The sequence below is a fragment of the Melospiza melodia genome, chromosome 14 (genome assembly GCF_035770615.1).
Source record: "Melospiza melodia melodia isolate bMelMel2 chromosome 14, bMelMel2.pri, whole genome shotgun sequence".
Classification (NCBI taxonomy): domain Eukaryota; kingdom Metazoa; phylum Chordata; class Aves; order Passeriformes; family Passerellidae; genus Melospiza; species Melospiza melodia.
This window is the reverse complement of record NC_086207.1, coordinates 5,959,444-5,978,282: the sequence shown is the minus strand read 5'-3', so window position 1 is coordinate 5,978,282 and position 18,839 is coordinate 5,959,444. Positions and strand designations below refer to the sequence as shown.

At 58.5% G+C, this 18,839-nt stretch overlaps 3 protein-coding genes across 3 annotated transcripts; 1 reads left to right on the top strand and 2 right to left on the bottom strand.

Annotated features, from left to right (window-relative positions):
• Window positions 1-130: 130 nt before the first annotated feature.
• On the bottom strand, window positions 131-8,936 carry IK (IK cytokine). Its single transcript, XM_063168552.1, has 20 exons — window positions 8,853-8,936; window positions 8,197-8,263; window positions 7,904-7,996; window positions 7,434-7,493; window positions 6,551-6,718; window positions 6,354-6,468; window positions 6,091-6,161; window positions 5,935-5,981; window positions 5,547-5,710; window positions 5,332-5,440; window positions 4,879-4,918; window positions 4,318-4,525; window positions 3,991-4,009; window positions 3,444-3,521; window positions 3,119-3,200; window positions 2,556-2,613; window positions 2,095-2,183; window positions 1,073-1,181; window positions 500-534; window positions 131-358 (listed from the first exon to the last, which is right to left on the bottom strand). Exons 1-20 carry the CDS (start codon window positions 8,866-8,868, stop codon window positions 331-333), a joined length of 1,656 nt encoding a protein of 551 aa, XP_063024622.1. The 5' UTR covers window positions 8,869-8,936; the 3' UTR covers window positions 131-330.
• A 122-nt stretch (window positions 8,937-9,058) lies between these two features.
• On the top strand, window positions 9,059-11,302 carry NDUFA2 (NADH:ubiquinone oxidoreductase subunit A2). Its single transcript, XM_063168551.1, has 3 exons — window positions 9,059-9,191; window positions 9,292-9,398; window positions 11,106-11,302. The coding sequence occupies exons 1-3, from the start codon at window positions 9,088-9,090 to the stop codon at window positions 11,195-11,197; spliced, it is 303 nt and encodes a 100-aa protein (XP_063024621.1). The 5' UTR covers window positions 9,059-9,087; the 3' UTR covers window positions 11,198-11,302.
• Window positions 11,223-18,474, bottom strand: TMCO6 (transmembrane and coiled-coil domains 6). Its single transcript, XM_063168550.1, has 12 exons — window positions 18,396-18,474; window positions 17,207-17,331; window positions 16,892-17,001; window positions 16,618-16,801; window positions 15,715-15,819; window positions 15,030-15,115; window positions 14,414-14,530; window positions 13,658-13,769; window positions 13,410-13,575; window positions 13,234-13,328; window positions 12,322-12,489; window positions 11,223-11,703 (listed from the first exon to the last, which is right to left on the bottom strand). The coding sequence occupies exons 1-12, from the start codon at window positions 18,472-18,474 to the stop codon at window positions 11,545-11,547; spliced, it is 1,506 nt and encodes a 501-aa protein (XP_063024620.1). The 3' UTR covers window positions 11,223-11,544.
• Window positions 18,475-18,839: the final 365 nt, after the last annotated feature.

Below are 18,839 nucleotides of genomic sequence, written 5' to 3'. Positions count from 1 at the left end.
TGAGCCCCAACAGTGCCTGGTAAGTAGAAGAGTCCTGGCACCACTGCTGCTCCAAAGGAGGCCAGAATGTGGAGGCCCTCCTCCCCTCCTACGCCCCTTCTCTCTGCACACACAAACAGATACTCACACACAAATTTAATGAGGTTTTATTAAGGCTACAACATTTACACAGCACAGGCTCTACAGCAAAGAACAGAGGGAGGGAAGAGCCCCCAGCCCTGAGCAGAGAGTGGAGGTGTGTGGAGCAAGGACAGCACACCAGCAGGCTCTAGGAAGGCAGCTCCCAGTGGGCCAGGATTCCAGGAGAGGGAGGAAGAAAGGCAGGAGAAATCAGTACTTGGGACGTTTCACCTCAACCCTGGAACAGAGAGAGGGGCAGGAGAGTGGTGAGGATGCAGGGCAGGCAGCTCCACCCCCTCTACATCCAGAGCTCAGCACTGACATCCACACTTTGATATCACAGAAGGTGGGGGGGGGCCCAGTAGGGACCTCTACTTACCCATCAGCCTCCAACTTCTTCCTTTTCTCGATGATCTGCAGAGACAGCACAAAGTCCTGTCACCCTCAGGGGATCTGGCTGCTCACAGCTAGCAGAGGGGCTGGAGGGTGCCAGATACCCCTGGGGAGAGCTGCAGCCAGGCCAGAGCGAGCTGAGCTGAGCTACAGCTGGAGAAGCTTGGCCTGTTTGCCCTTTGCTCCTTTCTGGCCACCACAGACCATTTGTTCTCACGTTCCCCAGCGTGTCCCATACTGTTCACCCTGCCAGGACAACCCCCAGCTCTGCCAGCTGGCAAACAGGGAGCCACGAAGCATGTCCTGTCCCCTACAATCTCCTATGCATGGCTCCAAACTAATGGTTTTGGGCACATTCATCATCAGAGCAGAAAGCCCCAGCCTGGGGCTGCTCCCAGGACAGGGCTCCCAGACAAAGCTCCAGCCACCTCTGCAATACTGAAACCCCAAATATTTGGCTGATGTTCTTTCAAGGAGCAAACCCAGCTGGCAGAGAGCCAGCCCTGGTGCTCACACAGCCACTGGGCATGGCAGGGTGGCAGCCAGGCCGGGCACTCACCGCGCTGATCTTCTTCCACTGGCGGTCCAGCTCCGCCTTGTCGTTGGTCTCCTTGAAGCGGCGCGTCTTGCGCCCCTCTGACATCTTGATGCCGTACTGGAACGCTGCCCTGGAGAGGGAGCAGGACACGGCTCAGCACTCACAGGGCACGCACAGCCTGCCATGGCTCAGCACTCACAGGGGATGCACAGCCTGCCATGGCTCAGCACTCACAGGGCATGCACAGCCTGACATGGCTCAGCACTCACAGGGCATGCACAGCCTGACATGGCTCAGCACTCACAGGGGATGCACAGCCTGCCATGGCTCAGCACTCACAGGGCATGCACAGCCTGACATGGCTCAGCACACACAGGGGACGCACAGCCTGCCACAGGAAGGGACAGTCTCCCCAGCCACAAGCACGTGCTCCAGAGTTGGCCTGAGCCCCCAAAGCAGCGCCTGGGTCAGAGTCTGCCACAGACACATTTTATGAAAAATCATTTCCTTAGGATTTTTCCTCCTGAGAAGCTGAGAGGCCTCAGGAACAAAATGTAAACAATGGTTATCTGCTGCTGTGGAAGGCAACAGGTGCATCTGGGATTGGTCTCATGTAGTTGTTTCTAATTAATGGCCAATCACAGTCAGCTGGCTCAGTTCTTTGTCCGAAACACGAGCTTTAGCTCTCATTTCATTCCTTTTCTATTCTTAGCTAGCCTTCTGATGAAATCCTTTCTTCTATTCTTTTAGTATAGTTTTAATATAATATATATCATAAAATAATGAATCAAGCCTTCTGAAACATGGAGTCAGTATTCTCATCTCTTCCCTCATCCTCAGACCCCTGCGAGCACCATCACATGAGTCCTCAAGAGTGACACTACAAGCAAACACAAACCACCAGGCCCAGGACCCACAGCTCCTCCTCAGGTTCTCACAAGGGAGCCCCCAGCTTGCTTTAAGCTGCCCCAGCACCCAGGCTTGGCCAGCATGGCCATCCCACCCAGAACCCTCGCCTGGTCCTTCCTGAGGGCTGCACTCACTTGGGCAGAGCCTCTTTGTTGTTCATGTACTCGCTGTACTCCTCCTGTGTGTCAAAGTCCCAGCGGCCCAGAGGCCCCTTCTTGTTACCCTGCAGGGAGAGAACGACTCAGAGCAGCTCCTCAGTTGCTGGGAGGGCTTCTCACACAGCCCTGCACACCCAGCCACGAGGCTCCATCTCCCACCAACCCCAGATCAAGGGCCTTGGCTCCAGATCCCCTCCCCAAGAAGTTCCAGACAGATTTTGTGGAAGAGGAAGTCAGAATGAGTAGCATGCCTGTCAACACCTCTGGGTCAAGTGCCAGTGACACCTGTTTGCACCCTGACACAACAGGGAGCAGATCAGCAAACCCCAAAGCTCACTCAGCACCCAGCTCCAGTGCTGCTTCTTTCCCATGGCATCCTCTCAGCTGGCATTGGTGCCAACTTTGCTGGCTGCTCCTCAAGGCTGGTGCCAACATACCTGATCCATTTTGCTGTAGTCCACCTCCTCATCACTGTCCACAGCCATATCATCCATTCTGGGGAGAAAAAAGCAAGGAAAGGGGTCAGAGTGGGTCCATGAGATGGATCAGGACCTTGGAGCAGGTGGGAGTCATGTCTCATGGTCTCAGACCAAACACAGTTCCTGGGCCAGAGGGAAATGGTCCTAGCTGCAAGCCCTGCAGGTGATGCACAGGGCATCCAAGGTTGGAAATGCTTCCAGGATGACTCTGCAGGCTGAAAGATGTTCCTCTCCCACTGAGGGAGGCCACAGCTTCACAACCACATGGATTAACTGGGAATGCAGCAGATTCCCAGCCTCCCCCTGGCTCTGAGGGGCAGCAGGCTCCAGGCAGCCACCCACAGCAGAGAGCAGCTAAGAAGAGCCTGAAGCAAAGGCTTGGGATGGTTTTCCCAGTCAGGTGTTGCCACAGACAAGGCCAGGCCTGCTCCCCAACAAGCAGTGGGGCTGATGTTCAAGTCCTTACTGCCAGAGAACAGCAGCCCCTCAGCACAGCCTGCTCCCACCCCACAGCTCCTTACGTGGCAGGGTAGCACTCAGCATAGCTGTTGGACATGCCAAAGAAGTCTCCCAGCTGCTTCTTGTCTTCTGGCTTCTTCAAAGTGGCAGCAGTTAAGGAAAGCACCACAAGAGCTGAGCCTTAGAGCTGCAGGCTGGGCACAGCCAGCTGAAAACCCCCTCCTGCCCCAACACAACCAAACTGGGGGGTGCAGAGCTTTTGTTTGGTGTGAGAGAAGCATTTCCCTGATACCAAGTGAGGCAGGACAGCCCCCCAGATGTGCTTGTGCCTGCAAGGGCTGCCCAGCCCCACAGCCAGGCAGGCAGGCACAGACAGTAAAGGATATGCCTCTGTCCCCTCCCAGCCAGCAGCTCCAGCAAACTTCTCATTGATGGACTTGATGAGCTCCTTGGCTGAGCCAGGTCCTGGGGTAGAGAAAGCAGCAGGTTACATCTGGGGGGAGACCAGCTCGCTGCAGAACACAGGCTGGGCAGACCCCTTTGGGACACAGTAACAGGCAGGATAAGCTGCCTCACATTAGGTACAAGAGGAGCAAACCAGTTTGGCACTGATGGGAGGGGCTGATCCCAGGAGACCTGGAATCTTTACAACAGTTTGTGTTGGAAGGGATCTTGAAGCCCATCTTGTTCCAACTCTCTGCCATGGTCAGGGACACCTTCCACTATCCCAGGGTGCTCCAAGCCCTGTCCAACCTGGCCTTTAACACTTGCAGGGATGGGGCAGCCACAGCTTCTCTGGGCAACCTCTGCCAGGGCCTGCCCACCCTCACAGGGAAGAATTCCTTCTAATATCTAATCTACACCTCTCCTCTTTTAGCTTAAATCCATTCTCCCTTGTCCCACCCCTCTCAGGTACCCACCACACTTGACTCACCTTTGTCGATGTCCGTGGGCTGCAAAGAAGAGGGAGAGACAGTGTCAATGACACAGAGCTGAAGCACAAACCCAGCAGGCTGGTGCCAGGGCTGCTCACTTGCTGAGGGACAGGACAAGCACCCAGCCACCCAGCAAGCTCTGGGGACAGGCAAAGCTCAGCGGGAGCTGGCACTGGCACGTGCAGGGGCACAACCAGAGATACCCAAACCCCACGGTCCTCATGAAGGACTGTCCCACCTGAGATCTGCCCTTTGTGGGAAATCTCAGGCAGGACAGCCCCACAAAGGGCAGATCTCAGGTGGGACAGTCCTTCATGAGCACTCACCTCATCGTCAGCCTTGGGCTTCTCAAAGTAGCTGTGCCTCTTCTTCTCCTCCTCGCGCTCCCGGTCCCGCTCCCTGTCCCTCTCCCGGTCCCTCTCCCGATCTCGCTCCCGGTCCCGGTCCCGCTCTCTCTCCCGGTACCGCTCCCGTTCCTTGTCCCGGGGCATCTTGGCAGTGGAGGGCACATAATCCCCAATGTCCTCAAAGATGCTACAAGTGGAAAAGAGCCTGGAGTTACATGTGCTGCAGGAAGAGGCCATACCTCCTCCTTGTCACCTGGAGCACACGGGACCAGCACCAAGAGCTAAGGACACCAGATATGGAAATGGTTTCCACCTCTGCTACCTTCTGCTGCAGGACCTGACTTGTGTGGTCCAGGGCAACAGTGAGCCCTCACCTGCCTCAAGCCTGAAATCCAAACCAGAGCTTGCCTCCAGCCTTGTCCTACAAACTGCAGGTCCAGCAGCTCCAAACTCAGCCCTCTCTAAATGTGGTGGGCCAAAAAGCCATTCCCTAAGGGACAGAGCTGTGACCCCACAGCCAGAGAGCAGGGAGGCACTTACTTCATATCAGCTTCAGGAGGCTTCTTCTCATCCAGCTTCCCTGCAAGGACACAACGGCAGTGAGAGGCACATCATCCACTCTGCCCCCCTGTGCTGCCCCTCTGTCCCTGTCAGTTCCAAGATGCAGGAGTGGCAAGCCTGGAGGACGTCACATCATACCCAGCCCCCCCAGGAAGCCATTGTGTCCCTCCCCAGGAGGAGGCATTTCCCCAAGGAACTGGGCCTTCATCAGGAAGAGCAGAGCACCACGAGGTACCCTCCCTCACAGCTCTCATTTCCCAGCAGCCTGTCCAGTGTGCTCTGGCCTTCAGGACTCAGCACTCAGGAAATCACTGTTCTCCAAGCCCACTGTCTTATGGCACAGGGGAATACCACAAACCAAAACACATCCCATTCCCTTGGGATATGCTCCAAGCACTAAAATCCTATTACTTGGTTCCTTTCACCTCCTACCTTTGTCCTTCTTCTTGAGCTTCTTGTTGCGGGTGCCTTGCCTGAGATAGGAGAGGATCTGCGTGAGCTTGCTGATGACGATGTCGTTGGTGGTCAGCGTGGTCTGGGCCTGAAAGGGAAATCCACAAGGAAGCATCCTGGGAACCCCTCCCAGAACAACCTGCTGTGGCCGGCTCAGAGCAGTGAGGGGGAGCAGGAGCAGGCCAGCTGGGTACCTCCATGGTGGGGCAGTCAGCCTTGCTGCGGATCAGCGTGGTGGGGATGTCGGTGTCGGCGTACTCATCATCCAGATCCACCACGTAGGCCATCCTGCCCGGCAGGAACAGCTCGTTCCGCTCGTAGGTCTTGTTCTTGAACAGGATGCGGTAAATGTTGCGGCCTGGCCAGAAGGAAAAGTGTGGGAAAGCAGAGGATAAGCCCACAGTGAACCAGCTTTAGTTTATCAGCAATATGAGATCACGTCCTAAGTACACACTTCCTTCAGTCCTCAAATTCAGGTATATCCCCCTCCAATGGTTTTCATTCCTACATTCACCTTCCAGGACTTCTCCCACATTCACAGCACACACAAGGTGGGGAACAGCCACATCAACACAGTCTTACCCAGCCGGGTCTTAAATTCAATTTTGTTCTCAGGATCTTCATCTTTCCTAAACGGAAAGAGAAACCAGAAGTATTAGAGCCAAGTGAATGGCTCCTCTGCATCTTCCTCTCTGGCAAGCAGCTGCACTCAGGAATGCCAAATACTCAATCACTCACTTCGTTTCTTTCTGGGGCTTCTCCATCATTTCCTCCTCTTCCTTCTCCTTGCTGGCAATCTCAGCTCGTACCTGGATGCAGTGTAAATCCACACATTACAGCCCAACCCATGCCACTGCTGCCCATCTGTGAGCCCCAACAGACCTCCAGCCCTGCAATAATCCTCCCCAGGAAAAGAAATCCACGCTGCCAGGACCAACACACAGCCTGTGTGTCTGAGAGAGAGGACAGACCAAGAGCAGCACTGTGGTATCTGCACTCACCTTCTGCAACAGGGCGAAGTCCAGACCCTTCACCAAGTGAGTGTGCTCCATGTCACCACCCAAGAACTTGGACTCCTGGATCAACTGTCTCCTCTTCTCTGCAGCAGATTTATCCCTGTGCAATGAGAGCAGAGGCAGGTGAGGGCCAGCCCCCCAGCCCAGCCTGGCCAGCCCAGCCCCCAGCACAGCCCACGTACGCCTCGGCCGTGGGCCCCACAGCCCTGTAGTTGGCCGTGGTGCTGATCAGCTCTGTCTCCTCGTAGTCCTTGTTCACTCCATCCCTCCTCTCCTTGGCTCGGTCCCGGTACTTCTCGGCCAGCTCCCTCTCACGCTCGATCTCCTGCTGCCGCAGCTTGGCGTAGTAACTGTGGGTGGGACACAGCTGGGGGTTAACAGCGACCTGCTCGTGTCTTTGGGGTCAGCTCGGGGTTAACAGTGACCTGCTCGTGTCTTTGGGGTCAGCTTGGGGTTAACAGTGACCTGCTCGTGTCTTTGGGGTCAGCTTGGGGTTAACAGTGACCTGCTCGTGTCTTTGGGGTCAGCTGGGGGTTAACAGTGACCTGCTCGGGTTTTTGGGGTCAGCTCAGGGTTAACAGTGACCTGCTCATGGTTTTGGGGTCACCTAACAGCCCCTGAGGCCTCTCACACACCCACTCTGCTCCCAATCCCCTCCCAGAAATGCACTACAGCACCATGGGACACAACAGGCCTGCAGCAAACTGCTGAACTGAGGAGCTCCATCCTCCCTTCCCAAGGGAAGGGCTCCAGTGCAGTCCTGCTGTGCAGACATGTCCCAAAGCACACAGGGATCACTGCAAGATCCCACCACTGCCCTGCTCTCCCAGACACCCACAGGGCCTCTCCTGCTTCTTCTGCAGGTGAAGCTTCAGCCCCATCCTACTGCTGCCCTCCCACAGCTGTTCCCACAAGCAGTGACAGTTCCTCGGCCTGAGCTCTTCTCCAAAGCTCTTGAATAATCCACTCGAGGCCCTCTTTGGGAGCACAAGAGATGAGAACTGCTTCCACTGGCAGGACATGATGTATAATGACAAGTCCTGCTGCATCTCTTTCCCCACTTACCTTTTCTTCTTCCTCCTGCGAGCAGCTGGATCTTCATCCTCATTGTACTCCCGGGGCATCCTGGAAAAGGGTGAAAAAACACATGTACAATCTGAGAGCCACGTGGTGACAGGTGGACAGAACAGTCCCTCACACACAGCAGAGCACTGAGGTGCTCAGAGATGGAACAGAACAGGCTCTCACCCTTAATTTCCCCCTAATTCTACACTGTCAACAGGGACAGGAAAATACTGATTTTCACTGAACCAAATCTGCCTCCTGCACACAGCGTCTTAACAGCCACAAAGCCTCACTCTTTTCTTTACAGCAGCCCTGATCCACCTGCTTCCCCTCTTCCCACACTCACTGGTAAAAGCCCCTGTAGATATTTCCCTGCAGAGTACAGAGGAGAGGGCCAGCTGGGCCCAGAGCCCCAGAGGGAAAGGGGGCACGGATTGTCCCACGGAGCTGTGACACAGAGCCCTACTCACTCATGGTGGCGAGATTTGGAGGGTGGCGCAGATGTTGGCGCAGCCCGCGGGGTCATGAGAAGCTTCCTGAAGTCTTCATTGGTCAGCTTGGATCTGCAAGGCAGGGAAGGAACAGCAACCATCACTCCCACAGAGCTCTGGAGGAGGAGCAGGTCCAGTGTGACCGAGAAGGGCACCAGGTACCCCTGGAGGGAGCCCAAAGGTTGCAGTGCACCAGTGACTTCCATGGAAATCAGCCTGGGGTCCCTCAGCGCTGCTCCAGCCCCAGCCCAGGGCCCCAGGGCTGTACTCACTGGTGGAAGGAGTGCGAGTCGTCCACATCGTGGCCCTCGGGGGCCAGGGGGTTGGAGAACGGCTCATCTGGGGAACAGGAGAGAGAGAGAGAGAGAGCTCAGGCACTGCTTGCACCGCTTCACATCCTCCCAGGAGCCACAGAGGGAGCAGTGTCCGCCTGTGGCTCCGAGCTGGATCCCAGCCCGAGCTCACCCGGGCCGGCCTGCACAGGACACGGGGTCCCGGTGCCACTGCCAGACGCCAAGCCCGGCGGCTCTGCGCCTTCTAGGGGGTGTCCCGTCCCCTGCACCCTGCGACTGTCCCTGCATCCTCTCCAGCGCCCGAAACACCCACGGCCCCACTCCCGGGGCGCGCCGGGTGCCAATCCCCGCGCTGAGGCCCAGCCCCGCCGCACCCCGCCTGGCTCCTCACCCTGAGCTGCCCAAGGCTCCCATGGGGTCCCTGCCCGGCCCCGCGGGCTGTGGCCGCAGCCCGTCCCCCTCAGAGCCGCCCCTCGCACCGGCCCGGCGAGCCCGGGGGCACCCTGGGCCTACACCGCCCCCCAGCGGGCCGCTGCCGCCCGCCCCGCCACAAGCGCCGCGCAGGCCAAATGCCCCGGCCCCAGGGATGTGCCCCACGGCCCGGGAGTGCCCCCTGTCCCTGTCCCCGAACTCACTGTCGCGGTCCGGCATCGCTGCGCTCCCAGCTCCGCTGTGCGACCCTTCCGCTCTGCGCGGCCCTCCCAGCGCACCCCGCGGCCGCCGCTCCCATTGGTGGGTGTGATCACAGCGAGCGCGCCCATTGGCGGGTGCTATCACGGCCGGCGCTCCCATTGGTGGAAGGGCCACAGCGGGCGCTGCGATTGGCGGAGGCGCCGCAGTCCCACCCCCGCTGTTGTCCGGGCAGGGAAGATGGCGGCGGTCTCTGTGAAGAGCATCGGGGGCAGGCTGGGCCTGGCGCTGAGGGAGCTCCGCATCCACCTGTGCCAGCGCTCCCCCAGCAGCCGCGGCGTCAGGTCAGCGCGGGGATGGGCCGGGCCGGGGGTGCTCCTCCAGGGGAGCGAGCCACCCCCGGGCTGAGCCAGAGGGACCCGCCGCTCCTCCTTCCCTCCGCAGGGAATTCATCGAGCAGCACTACGTGACCCTGAAGAAGGCGAATCCCGATTTCCCCATCCTGATCCGCGAGTGCTCCGGTATCCAGCCCAAGCTGTGGGCGCGGTACGGTGAGTAGGGGGTGCCCGCCGGGAAACAGCACGGAATTATCCGGGCATGGCTGGGGTTGGAAAGGGAGCTCTGGGAAGGATCGAGGGAGGTACGTGGGGAAAGGACAGGCACGGGAGGACGGGGATGGGACAATCACAGAGTGATTGGGTTAGAAGCGATTTTAAAGCTTCTCCATGGGCACCTCCTGCCATGGGCAAGGACACCTTCCACCGACCCGGCTGCTGCCAGCCCTGTCCGGCCTGGGCACTGCGGGGCGGGGGCACCCACAGCCGCTCCGGGCACCCACGGCCGCTCCGGGCACCCACAGCCGCTCCGGGCATCCACAGCCGCTCCGGGCACCCACGGCCGCTCCGGGCACCCACAGCCGCTCCGGGCACCCACAGCCGCTCCGGGCACTCACAGCCGCTCCGGGCACTCACAGCCGCTCCGGGCACCCACAGCCGCTCCGGGCACTCACGGCCGCTCCGGGCACTCACAGCCGCTCCGGGCATCCACGGCCGCTCCGGGCACCCACGGCCGCTCCGGGCACCCACGGCCGCTCCGGGCACTCACGGCCGCTCCGGGCATCCACGGCCGCTCCGTGCCAGCCCTGCCACCCTCAGGCAGGCAGTGCCGCTGCAGCACGGCAGCGCAGGGGTTACAGAGGGAGGGTGGTGGGGAGAGAGCAGCTGCCCTCAGCACAGGCTCTGGGGTTATTTCAGGGAAGTGACCCAGGGGAAGCACAGCAGGGAGGGCTCAGTGCTCAGCAGGGCCTTCCCAGCCTCTGCATCTGGCTCATCTCCTACAGTCACTACATGTCACAAACATCTTTTATGAAAAATCCTTTCCTTGGGATTTTTTTCTCCTGAGAAGCTGAGAGGCCTCAGGAACAAAACGTAAACAAGGATTATCTGCTGCTGTGGATTGCAACAGGTGCATCTGTGGTTGTTTCTAATTAATGGCCAATCACAGTCAGCTGGCTCGGACTCTCTGAGACACAAGCCTTTGTTATCATTTCATTCCTTTTCTATTCTTAGCTAGCCTTCTGATTAAATCCTTTCTTTTAGTATAGTTTTAATATAATAAATATCATAAAATAATAAATCAAGCCTTCTGAAACATGGAGTCAGATCCTCATCTCTTCCCTCATCCTCAGACCCCTGTGAACACTGTCACTACACAAACGTGTGGCTGTTCCTCCTTTATTTTCACTGCCTTTTCAGTGAAACAGCAAGAAGAAAGCAGAAAAGCCCCTTTGGAAATGATTTGTTTTCCTCAAAGGTCATGCAGGCTGGAAAAACTAATTTAGGACCTGTTGAAAAGAGGCAGTGACTCTTTGAGCACAGAGCAGGGGAGTCTCGTGTGTCTGGGTGGGACTGGCAGGGAAATTGAGCCTGGGGTCAGCCCAGGTTGGGGCAGCTGTAGGAACAGTTTTCAGGCTGCTTCCTGAGGGGAACACCTTGCTGGGATGAGGCTGAAGGGCACAGGGTTGCTCTTGGCTGTGTCTCTGCCCAGGCAGAGCTAACAAAAGGAGACTGGGAAAGGTGATGAGCTGCTTTGAGCTCTTTCCAAGGGAAAGGAGGACAATAAGGAGGTGGAAATGATTAACTTGGGCAGATGGAGGAACACTGGGATGTGGTGATGGGAGCCTGGGCTGTGACATCAGTGCCTTGCAGCAGGAAAGGACCCCACACCTGCCCCCTCTCACCCTGCCTGTTTTCCCACAGAGTTTGGGAAAGAGAAGAGCATCCCACTGAGCAACCTGAGCGTGGATGAAGTGGCCAAGGCCCTGGAGAGCGTTGTGAAAAGCCATGCATGACAACAGACAGGAAGTACACACCTGCTGGACACCTGACTGATTATCTTTAATGTCCAAGATGTATCTTTAATTTATCAGTTCATAAACACAATGTGCTTACCTTGAGCTTGGTGGTGGCTGAGAGCCCAAGGAATGGCTGAGGCAGCCATTCAGCCCTCCCTGGCACAGGAGAGTCTGCCTGGGCTGCAGCTCAGCTCTGCCCCTGCTCCAGGCTCTGGGGGCACTGGGTGGTGACAAGGACCAGCCCCATGCAGCCAGCCCTGAGCAGCCCTTGGGAAGCTGGGCACTGGGGTGAGGAGTTTATTCCTCCCCTGGCAGTTCAGGAGAGGGAAGGGAGAGGGTGAGGCCTAGGAGGAGGCAGCCAGTGTGGCCTGGCAGGCACTGGGGGCTCCTGGGGGCTGCCTGACCATGTCCAGCAGTGCCTGTGCCCGCTCCTGCAGCTCTGGAGTGCCCTGGTGCTGCTCCAGGGCCTGGTGCCCACCTTGCCTGGTGAACTCAGCAGCAGCCTGTGTGAGAGGAGAGGGTGAGAGCTGGATGGATGCTGCAGCTGATCATGTCTGCCCAAGCCACCACATCCCAGGGAACAGGGCTGAAGGAATTCCCCAGAGCTGCATTCCCAATCCAGGTAAACCCCACCATGCTGGTGCTTGGCTGGGAAGGACTTTAAAGTCCCTCTCATTCCCACCCCCCTGCCATGGCAGGGACACCTTCCACCAGGTGCTCCAGGCCTCCTCCAGCCTGGCCTTGGACAGCCAGGGATGGGGCAGCCACAGCTGCTCTGGGCACCCTGTGCCAGGGCCTGCCCACCTCACAGAATTCATTCCTGTGGGCTGCAGCAAGCAGAGCAACCTCAGCAGGAGCAAAAGAAAACTTGGGGTAGAAACAACCTGCCCCAACACCAGTCCTTGCCAATAAGAAAGGAACTCTGCAGGCACAACAAGGGCTTCCACCCACCCTGTGCACCACAGTGTCCCTTTGGGCAGGGGCCTGGCTGCTGGGGGGTGGAGGGTGGTGTGGCAGTCACTGTGACTCAGATCATGACAATTATCCCCCTCCACAACAACAACAACCCCCACAGTAATGATTGCCCATCCCCTCTACAGTCCTGCCCCCTGAGCTCTCACCTCTGGGCAGTGCAGGAAGAGGAGGTGCAGCAGCTCCAGGCACTGCCCCACAGCCTCAGGGTCAGGCAGTGTGAGCAGGGGCAGGAGCTGGGCCAGGAGGGGCTGCTGGAGCAGCTGCTGGCACTGGAACTGTCCCTTCTGTGCCACATTGCACAGCACAGTCAGGACCTGTGGGAGGGACAGGAGGGAGCAGTGAATGCTCCATGGGCACATTCCTGACAGCTTGGGAGGGCTCCCAACCACTGCCCATGCCATGGAGCTGTGCCATGGTTTGGGTTAGAAGGGACCTTAAAGCTCACCCAGCCCAACCCTGCCCTGGCCAGGAACACCTTCCACTATCCCAGGCTGCTCCAAGCCCCATCCCCTCTCTGGGCAGCCTGTGCCAGGGCCCCACCATCTAACAGGAAAGAGTTCTTCCCAATATTCCATCTAACCCTGCCCTCTCAGGGTGAAACCATTCCCTGTTGTTTTGTCACTGGTGCCCTTGCCCAAAGTCCCTCTCCACCTTTTTTCTTGTCCTCCCAGGTGCTTGCCCACAGCCAATTGCCCACCAAACCACTGGATTTGGGAAGCCTTCTCCACATTCATCCCTGTGCCAGGCAGGCCCAGCCTTGCCACCCACTCCTGGCAGAGCCCCCAATCTCCTAAAGCTTTGGGGCATTCCAAAGCAAAGGCAGGAGCCTTGCCAGGCCTGCTCTGAGGTGGGCCCAAGCTAACACCTCCCTTGGGACCACCCTTATGCTGGGACAAGGCTCCCACAGCTGGGGTGGCTCCAGGGGAGGTGGCTGCCACCACAGGACACCCATTGCCAAGCTGTCACTGCTGCCCCATCCACCCCCAGCTCCAGCACTGCCAGTGTGGGATTCATGTTCCTGAAACTCCAGTGCCCCCAGTGCCTGGGGCAGGGTTTACCAGCACTGTGCCCATCTGGGAACACGTCAGGAGCTGCAGCAGGGCTGGCAGCAGGTCCAGGGAGAGCAGAGCAGAGCAGCAGGAGGGATCATCCGCTGGGTGGGCACAGAAGGAACGGGTGAACAAAACCAGGGCAACGCCAGCTGTGCCCAGCTGTGCCAGCACCCGACACTGACCTGTGAGGTTGTTGAGCAGCCAGAGGCACTCGTGGATGAGGAAGGGGTGCTGCTGCAGGAAGCACTGCAGGATGAGGAACAGGGCGATGAGCAGCCGTGTGTCCGGGCCCTGGCTGTCTGTCTGTGCCAGCAGGTTACTGAGACACCGCAGCACGGGGCACACCAGCTGTGACACAGGGACAGGGCTGGGGCTGAGCAGTGTCCCCACAGGCAGCCTGAGACCAGCCAGCCCCCTGCCCACCTCTCACCAGCTCCAGGCCCTCGGGAGCCTCCAGGGGGATTTGTGCAGCCAGGTCGAGCAGCAGCGAGGTGAGCGCGGGCACAGCCCCCAGGGCCAGCAGCAGCTCGTTGTCCTTGTGCCTGCACAGGGGGGGACAGGGCAGTGCCTTTGGAGCTTGGAGAGGGGAAACTGCCACATCCCCTCACCAAGCAGGGCCTGGGAATGCAGAGTGCTCTCCTGAACCACCACAAGGCTTGTTTCATGTTGGAGCAGTGACTTGTTTCACATTGGAATAGCAGATTTTTTTCCTGAGTTTATGAGGAAATTTAAAAGCCCATGAAGAACAGATTCACTGGAATTATCTGTGTGGGTCTGGGAACAACAGCCCTGACCCTTGAATATCCACTCATTCCCTGGCTCCAGTGGCAGGCAGGGATTGCTGGCACAGCACAGCCCACATGGGGGGCCCTGGGCCAGCCCCACAAGTGTGAGGATTCAGGGACCTCACCTTGGGAAGGGTGGGGGACAACTCCAGGCATGGGGAAGCAATGTGGGGGCATTTCAGAGGACTAGAAACAGCCTCCTCAGGTTCATCCCCCTTTACCACTCTGTAAAAGAGCTCAGTGATCCTGCAAATAGCACCTGTTCTCACACAGGAGAGCTGGGACACACAGGCTGGCTGGGGAATTCTTTCCCAAGGGAAAAGGGGAGGCAATCCAGATCCAATCCTTCATGCCTCTGGCTGCCCCCAGGGAACTCAAAATGAGGAGAAAACTGCATTTACCTACAAATGATGTAGTGGAGACACCAGGCAAACTCCACAGCTGCTCCCATGGCAGCCTTGAGGCCGGAGCAGACCAGCTGGAGCATGTGCTGGGGCAGAGCTGAGTCCAGGACCAGCCTGGGGACAGAGAGCAGAATTAACGGAGGCACAGGCAGGACACCAACAGGGAGACACAAACCCTGAGCAGGAGGGTTTGTAGCAGCTGTACCCATCCTGGAAGAGACTCAGAGCCAAGGGCTACAGCCTTGGGCTCTCCCTGTGCATGGCAGGGCCTGGGGACACTCAGGACACTCTGACTGGGGTCACATTTTTGGCACTGGGGGCTGTCAAGTTGATCTTTTCCCTTGCAAGAGGAACAGAGCCAGAATTCCCTGCAAGCCTTCCCTGCTCCATGCTGGCCTTTATGAAATACCAGAGCTGTCTGCTCAGATGAGGCTGAGGGAAAGGAGCCAAGCTGTGCTCCCTGATCTGCATCAAAACCTGCACAGTTCTGGCAGGATGGTGCCCTGAACTATGAATGTCACTGGGATGGGGAAGGCCTCGTGTCCCCAGCACACAAATACCACTGGAGGCCCCAGGGCCCGTCCTGGTGCAGGGTTCAGAGGCTCAGACTCACGGGATGATCTCTGTGGGTGCTTCCTTGGCTTGGAGGAGCTGTGAGAGGACATAGCCCACACCTTCCAGCACTGCCTCGTGATGGGACTGCAACAGAGAGAAGAGAGCTGTGAGAGGACACAGCCCACACCTTCCAGCACTGCCTCGTGAGGGGACTGCAACAGAGAGAAGAGAGCTGATCCCTCCTGGCAGAGCTGAATCCCCCTGGCAGAGCCAGGGCCCCAGGGTGCCAGCCAAACGCAGCTCAGTGGCACAGCCCCGCTGTGCTTGGAGAAGAGGGGGCACACAGGGGACCAGGAGGGACACAGGAACCTGTGGCCACACCAGAGCTGAGCTCTTCCCCTCCCCACATTCACTGGGCTTGGCCCAAATGCAGGAGAAGTTCTGCTTTGAGCATTTGGACCTGCAAAGCACAGCCCTGCTGGACCCAGGCCAGGCAGAGGGGACAGCTGTGCTACAGGACCCAGGCAGCCACTGCAGCTCCAGCTCTTCAGCTGGAGAAGAGCACAAAGTGCTGAGCTGAGCCCTGAGAATGAGCACAGGGAGCCCACAAGTGACCCTCAGGTTCATGGGAACAGCTCCCTGGAGTTTCCCCACAGCTGGAAGGAGGGCTGGTGACTCAGGGCTGTCAGCCAGAAAAGCCTCTCCAGGGCACAGCAGAAATGTGGCTGAGCTGTTTCACCCACCTGGATGCAGGATGCCAGCACTGGAATAATGCCCTGAGGCAGCAGCTGCTTCCTCACAGCCTCACTTTCTACCACGAGGTTCCCCAGGGTGTACAAACACAGCTCCTGCAAGGACACAGCAGAGCAGGAGGTGACCCTGGGCAGCCAGCACAGCCCAGGCCCCACACAGTTTGTTCTTCTTCTGTCTGGCTGAAGCTGGGATCTGATCACTCCCACTGTGAAGGTTTTTCAGGGTGACATTTCCCTGAGCCCCCTCTGGCTCTCCTGGAGCCTGCCTGTGTGCTGCACTCAAATGGGATCAGCAGTGGGGTCACTCCTCACCTCCCTCCTCAGCTCTGAGCCTGTCTGCTTCCCCATGGAGCAGCTGGAAACACCTGGCCATCCCAGAGCTACTGCAGCTGTTTGCTCCTTCCCAGATCAAGCTGCACAGTGTGGAACCCCAGCCACTCTATCTACTCTTATCCTTTCTTTCTTTTCCTTATATATTTTCTTAAGTGACATCTTTGTACTTTTATATTGTGCCATTTCTACAGATAACAACCCAAATGATTCCTTTCTATTGCATATTGTTCTAAAATAAATCTACCATAGATATAGATATATATATACATACACACACACACACACATATATATATGTACATAAACATGGGTCACTCAGTGTGGTTCCACTCTACTCCAACCCAAGGGATCTGTGACTAACAAGAACTCAGTTACCCCAGCTCAGGGCAGGCTGTAACACCTGGGCACTGGGAACAATCCTGCTCTGAGGGCAAGGCTGTGATGCCAAAAAATTTTTGCTTCCAGTGGGCCCCTCCTGAGCAGCTCCCACATGAGCCACGTGTGACCAGCAGAGATCAACACCCAGCACCCCAAAGGGTTCCCAGGTGGGAATGGATCTCACCGTGAGCTCCAGGCTGTGTCCCGACAGGTAGGTGAGCAGGTAGGAGGTGACAGGCAGGCAGGCCTCGGCCACAGCAGGGACGCTGGAGTGGGACAGCTCGTGCAGACAGCGGGCAGCCTCCAGCTGCAGCTCAGCCAGGCTGCTGGTGAAGAGCCCGGTGAGCGTTCGGATGCTGCCGTCCAACCTGGGGACCAAAGGCTGCTGTCACCTCCCCGCTCAGCCACGGGGCCCTGGGGACAAGGCCCTGCTAAGAGGCACAGCAGGCCTGGCTGACCTGACAAACTTCTGCTGAGTGTCCTCGTTCTGCAGAGCCCAGCGGAGGCGGCCGAGCCATCGCCTCCTGTCCTCCGAACCCCTCTGCACACCCCTGAGCAGCTCCAGAACCTGCCCAGGGAATTCAGAGGTGGCTGAGCTGCCAGCACTGCCAGCACTAAGACTGCACCCCATTAATCCTTGAGGCAAAGGAGCCTTAAATGTGCCTGGCAGTGACCCAGAACCATTCCCGAACCCAGCCCTGCCTCCTTCACATGCTGAGTCTGGGGAAGACCCCCAGGACCCCCACTGCCACGGAGAACGTCAGGTTCTTCACCTCATCCTCTGAGAGCGGGTCTGGCACGGTGTCTGCTCCATCCTGTGTCCCCTCCTGGGCGGCGCTGTCCTCCCGCAGGAGCCGCTTGCTGACCAGCTGCTGCTGCCGCCGGGCCCTGCGCAGAGCTGCAGGGCAGGGCACAGTCACAGCTGCCCGGCACGGCCACACCTGCCCGGGCACACGTTCCTCCAGCCCCCCAAGGGCATCACTCCTCCCTTAATCCAGGGAGGAACTCCCTGTGCAAGCCTGGAAGGGATGCACGGGCAGGGCTGTGCGTGGAGTAGGGCTGAGGGTTGGGCACACAAAGTGTGAAACCACTGCTGGGATAAGGGGACAGGTGGAGGGACATGAGGCTGGATTTCACACAGGATCAGAAAATCATTAAAGTTGGAAAATACGTACAGGATCATCAACTCCAGCCTTCAACTGAACACCGCCACGGCCACTAAGCCCCAAGTGCCCCATCTACTTCTTTGGAAAACACCTCCAGAAAAGGTGACTCCACCTGTTCCAATACCTGACCATCTTCTGATGAAGAAATTTTCCTTAATATCCAACCTAAACCTCCTCTGAGGTCGTTCCTCTCCTCCTGTCCCTATTCCCTGGGAGCAGGACCGACCCCCCCGGCTGTCCCCATCTGTCAGGAGCTGTGCAGAGCCACAAGGTCCCCCTGAGCCTCCTCTGCTCCAGGCTAAGACCTTGGAAAACCCAAACAGTGGGGGGATGTGGAAAAAATCATGGCAGGAACGGGGGATTCACGGCAGGAACGGGGGATTCACGGCAGGAACGGGGGATTCACGGCAGGAACGGGGGACTCACGGCAGGAACGGGGGACTCACGGCAGGAACGGGGGACTCACGGCAGGAACGGGGGACTCACGGCAGGAACGGGGGACTCACGGCAGGAACGGGGGACTCACGGCAGGAACGGGGGACTCACGGCAGGAACGGGGGATTCACGGCAGGAACGGGGGATTCACGGCAGGAACGGGGAATTCACGGCAGGAACGGGGGATTCACGGCAGGAACCCCGAGGGTTAAAGCCCGAAGCTGTCAAACGCTTCCCCAGGCGGGCAGCGGGGCAGGGCGGGGATGGGGATGGCAAGGGCTGATCTGGGGGGTCCCTCCCACCCATGGGGACCCCGCACAGCCCCGGCTGTGCCCGCTGTGCCCGCAGTGCCCGGCCGGACCTGCCTCTCGCTCCCGCCGCCGCACCCGCAGCTCCTCGGCGCTGTGCCCGCCGCGCCGGGCCCGCCGCCGGGCCCACATGGCGGAGCCGGGGGAGGAGAAAAAGGAGGAGGAGGAGGAGGAAAAGGCCGAGGAAAAGGCCGTCCTGGGCGGTCCCGGGGCGGGGAAAACAAGATGCCGGCCCCTTTTCGTATCCGGAGCGTGCAGCCCGCTCCGAGTTTGGGCGGCTGTGCCCCGCCGGGATGGGATGCGGTGGGATGGGCGCTGGTTGTGCTGAGGGCAAGAAAAGCTCCCAAAGGTTCGCCAGAAATGCAGAACAAGGCGGGTCTCTGCCCAGGGACCGAGGGCAGAGCAGTTCCCCAGCGAGTGTTTGGGGAATTTGCGGCTGAGGGCAGAAATTGAGGTGCCAGCCCGGGCAGAGCTGGGGGCTCGTCAGAAGGGGCCGG

Bases quoted from the DNA above. Each gene is read 5' to 3' on its own strand.
- IK (XM_063168552.1), bottom strand. The intron at 4,526-4,878 runs GTAAGTGCCTCC...TTCCACTTGTAG, and splicing joins CCTCCTGAAGCTGATATGAA to CATCTTTGAGGACATTGGGG. The intron at 3,201-3,443 runs CATATCCTTTAC...TAACTGCTGCCA, and splicing joins TGGCTGGGAGGGGACAGAGG to CTTTGAAGAAGCCAGAAGAC.
- NDUFA2 (XM_063168551.1), top strand. From the start codon at position 9,088: ATGGCGGCGGTCTCTGTGAAGAGCATCGGGGGCAGGCTGGGCCTGGCG. The intron at 9,192-9,291 runs GTCAGCGCGGGG...TTCCCTCCGCAG, and splicing joins CCCAGCAGCCGCGGCGTCAG to GGAATTCATCGAGCAGCACT. The intron at 9,399-11,105 runs GTGAGTAGGGGG...GTTTTCCCACAG, and splicing joins CAAGCTGTGGGCGCGGTACG to AGTTTGGGAAAGAGAAGAGC.
- TMCO6 (XM_063168550.1), bottom strand. From the start codon at position 18,474: ATGTGGGCCCGGCGGCGGGCCCGGCGCGGCGGGCACAGCGCCGAGGAG. The intron at 15,116-15,714 runs GTGGGTGAAACA...TCTCTGTTGCAG, and splicing joins TGCTGGCATCCTGCATCCAG to TCCCATCACGAGGCAGTGCT. The intron at 13,576-13,657 runs GTGAGAGGTGGG...CCTGTGTCACAG, and splicing joins CTCCCGAGGGCCTGGAGCTG to CTGGTGTGCCCCGTGCTGCG.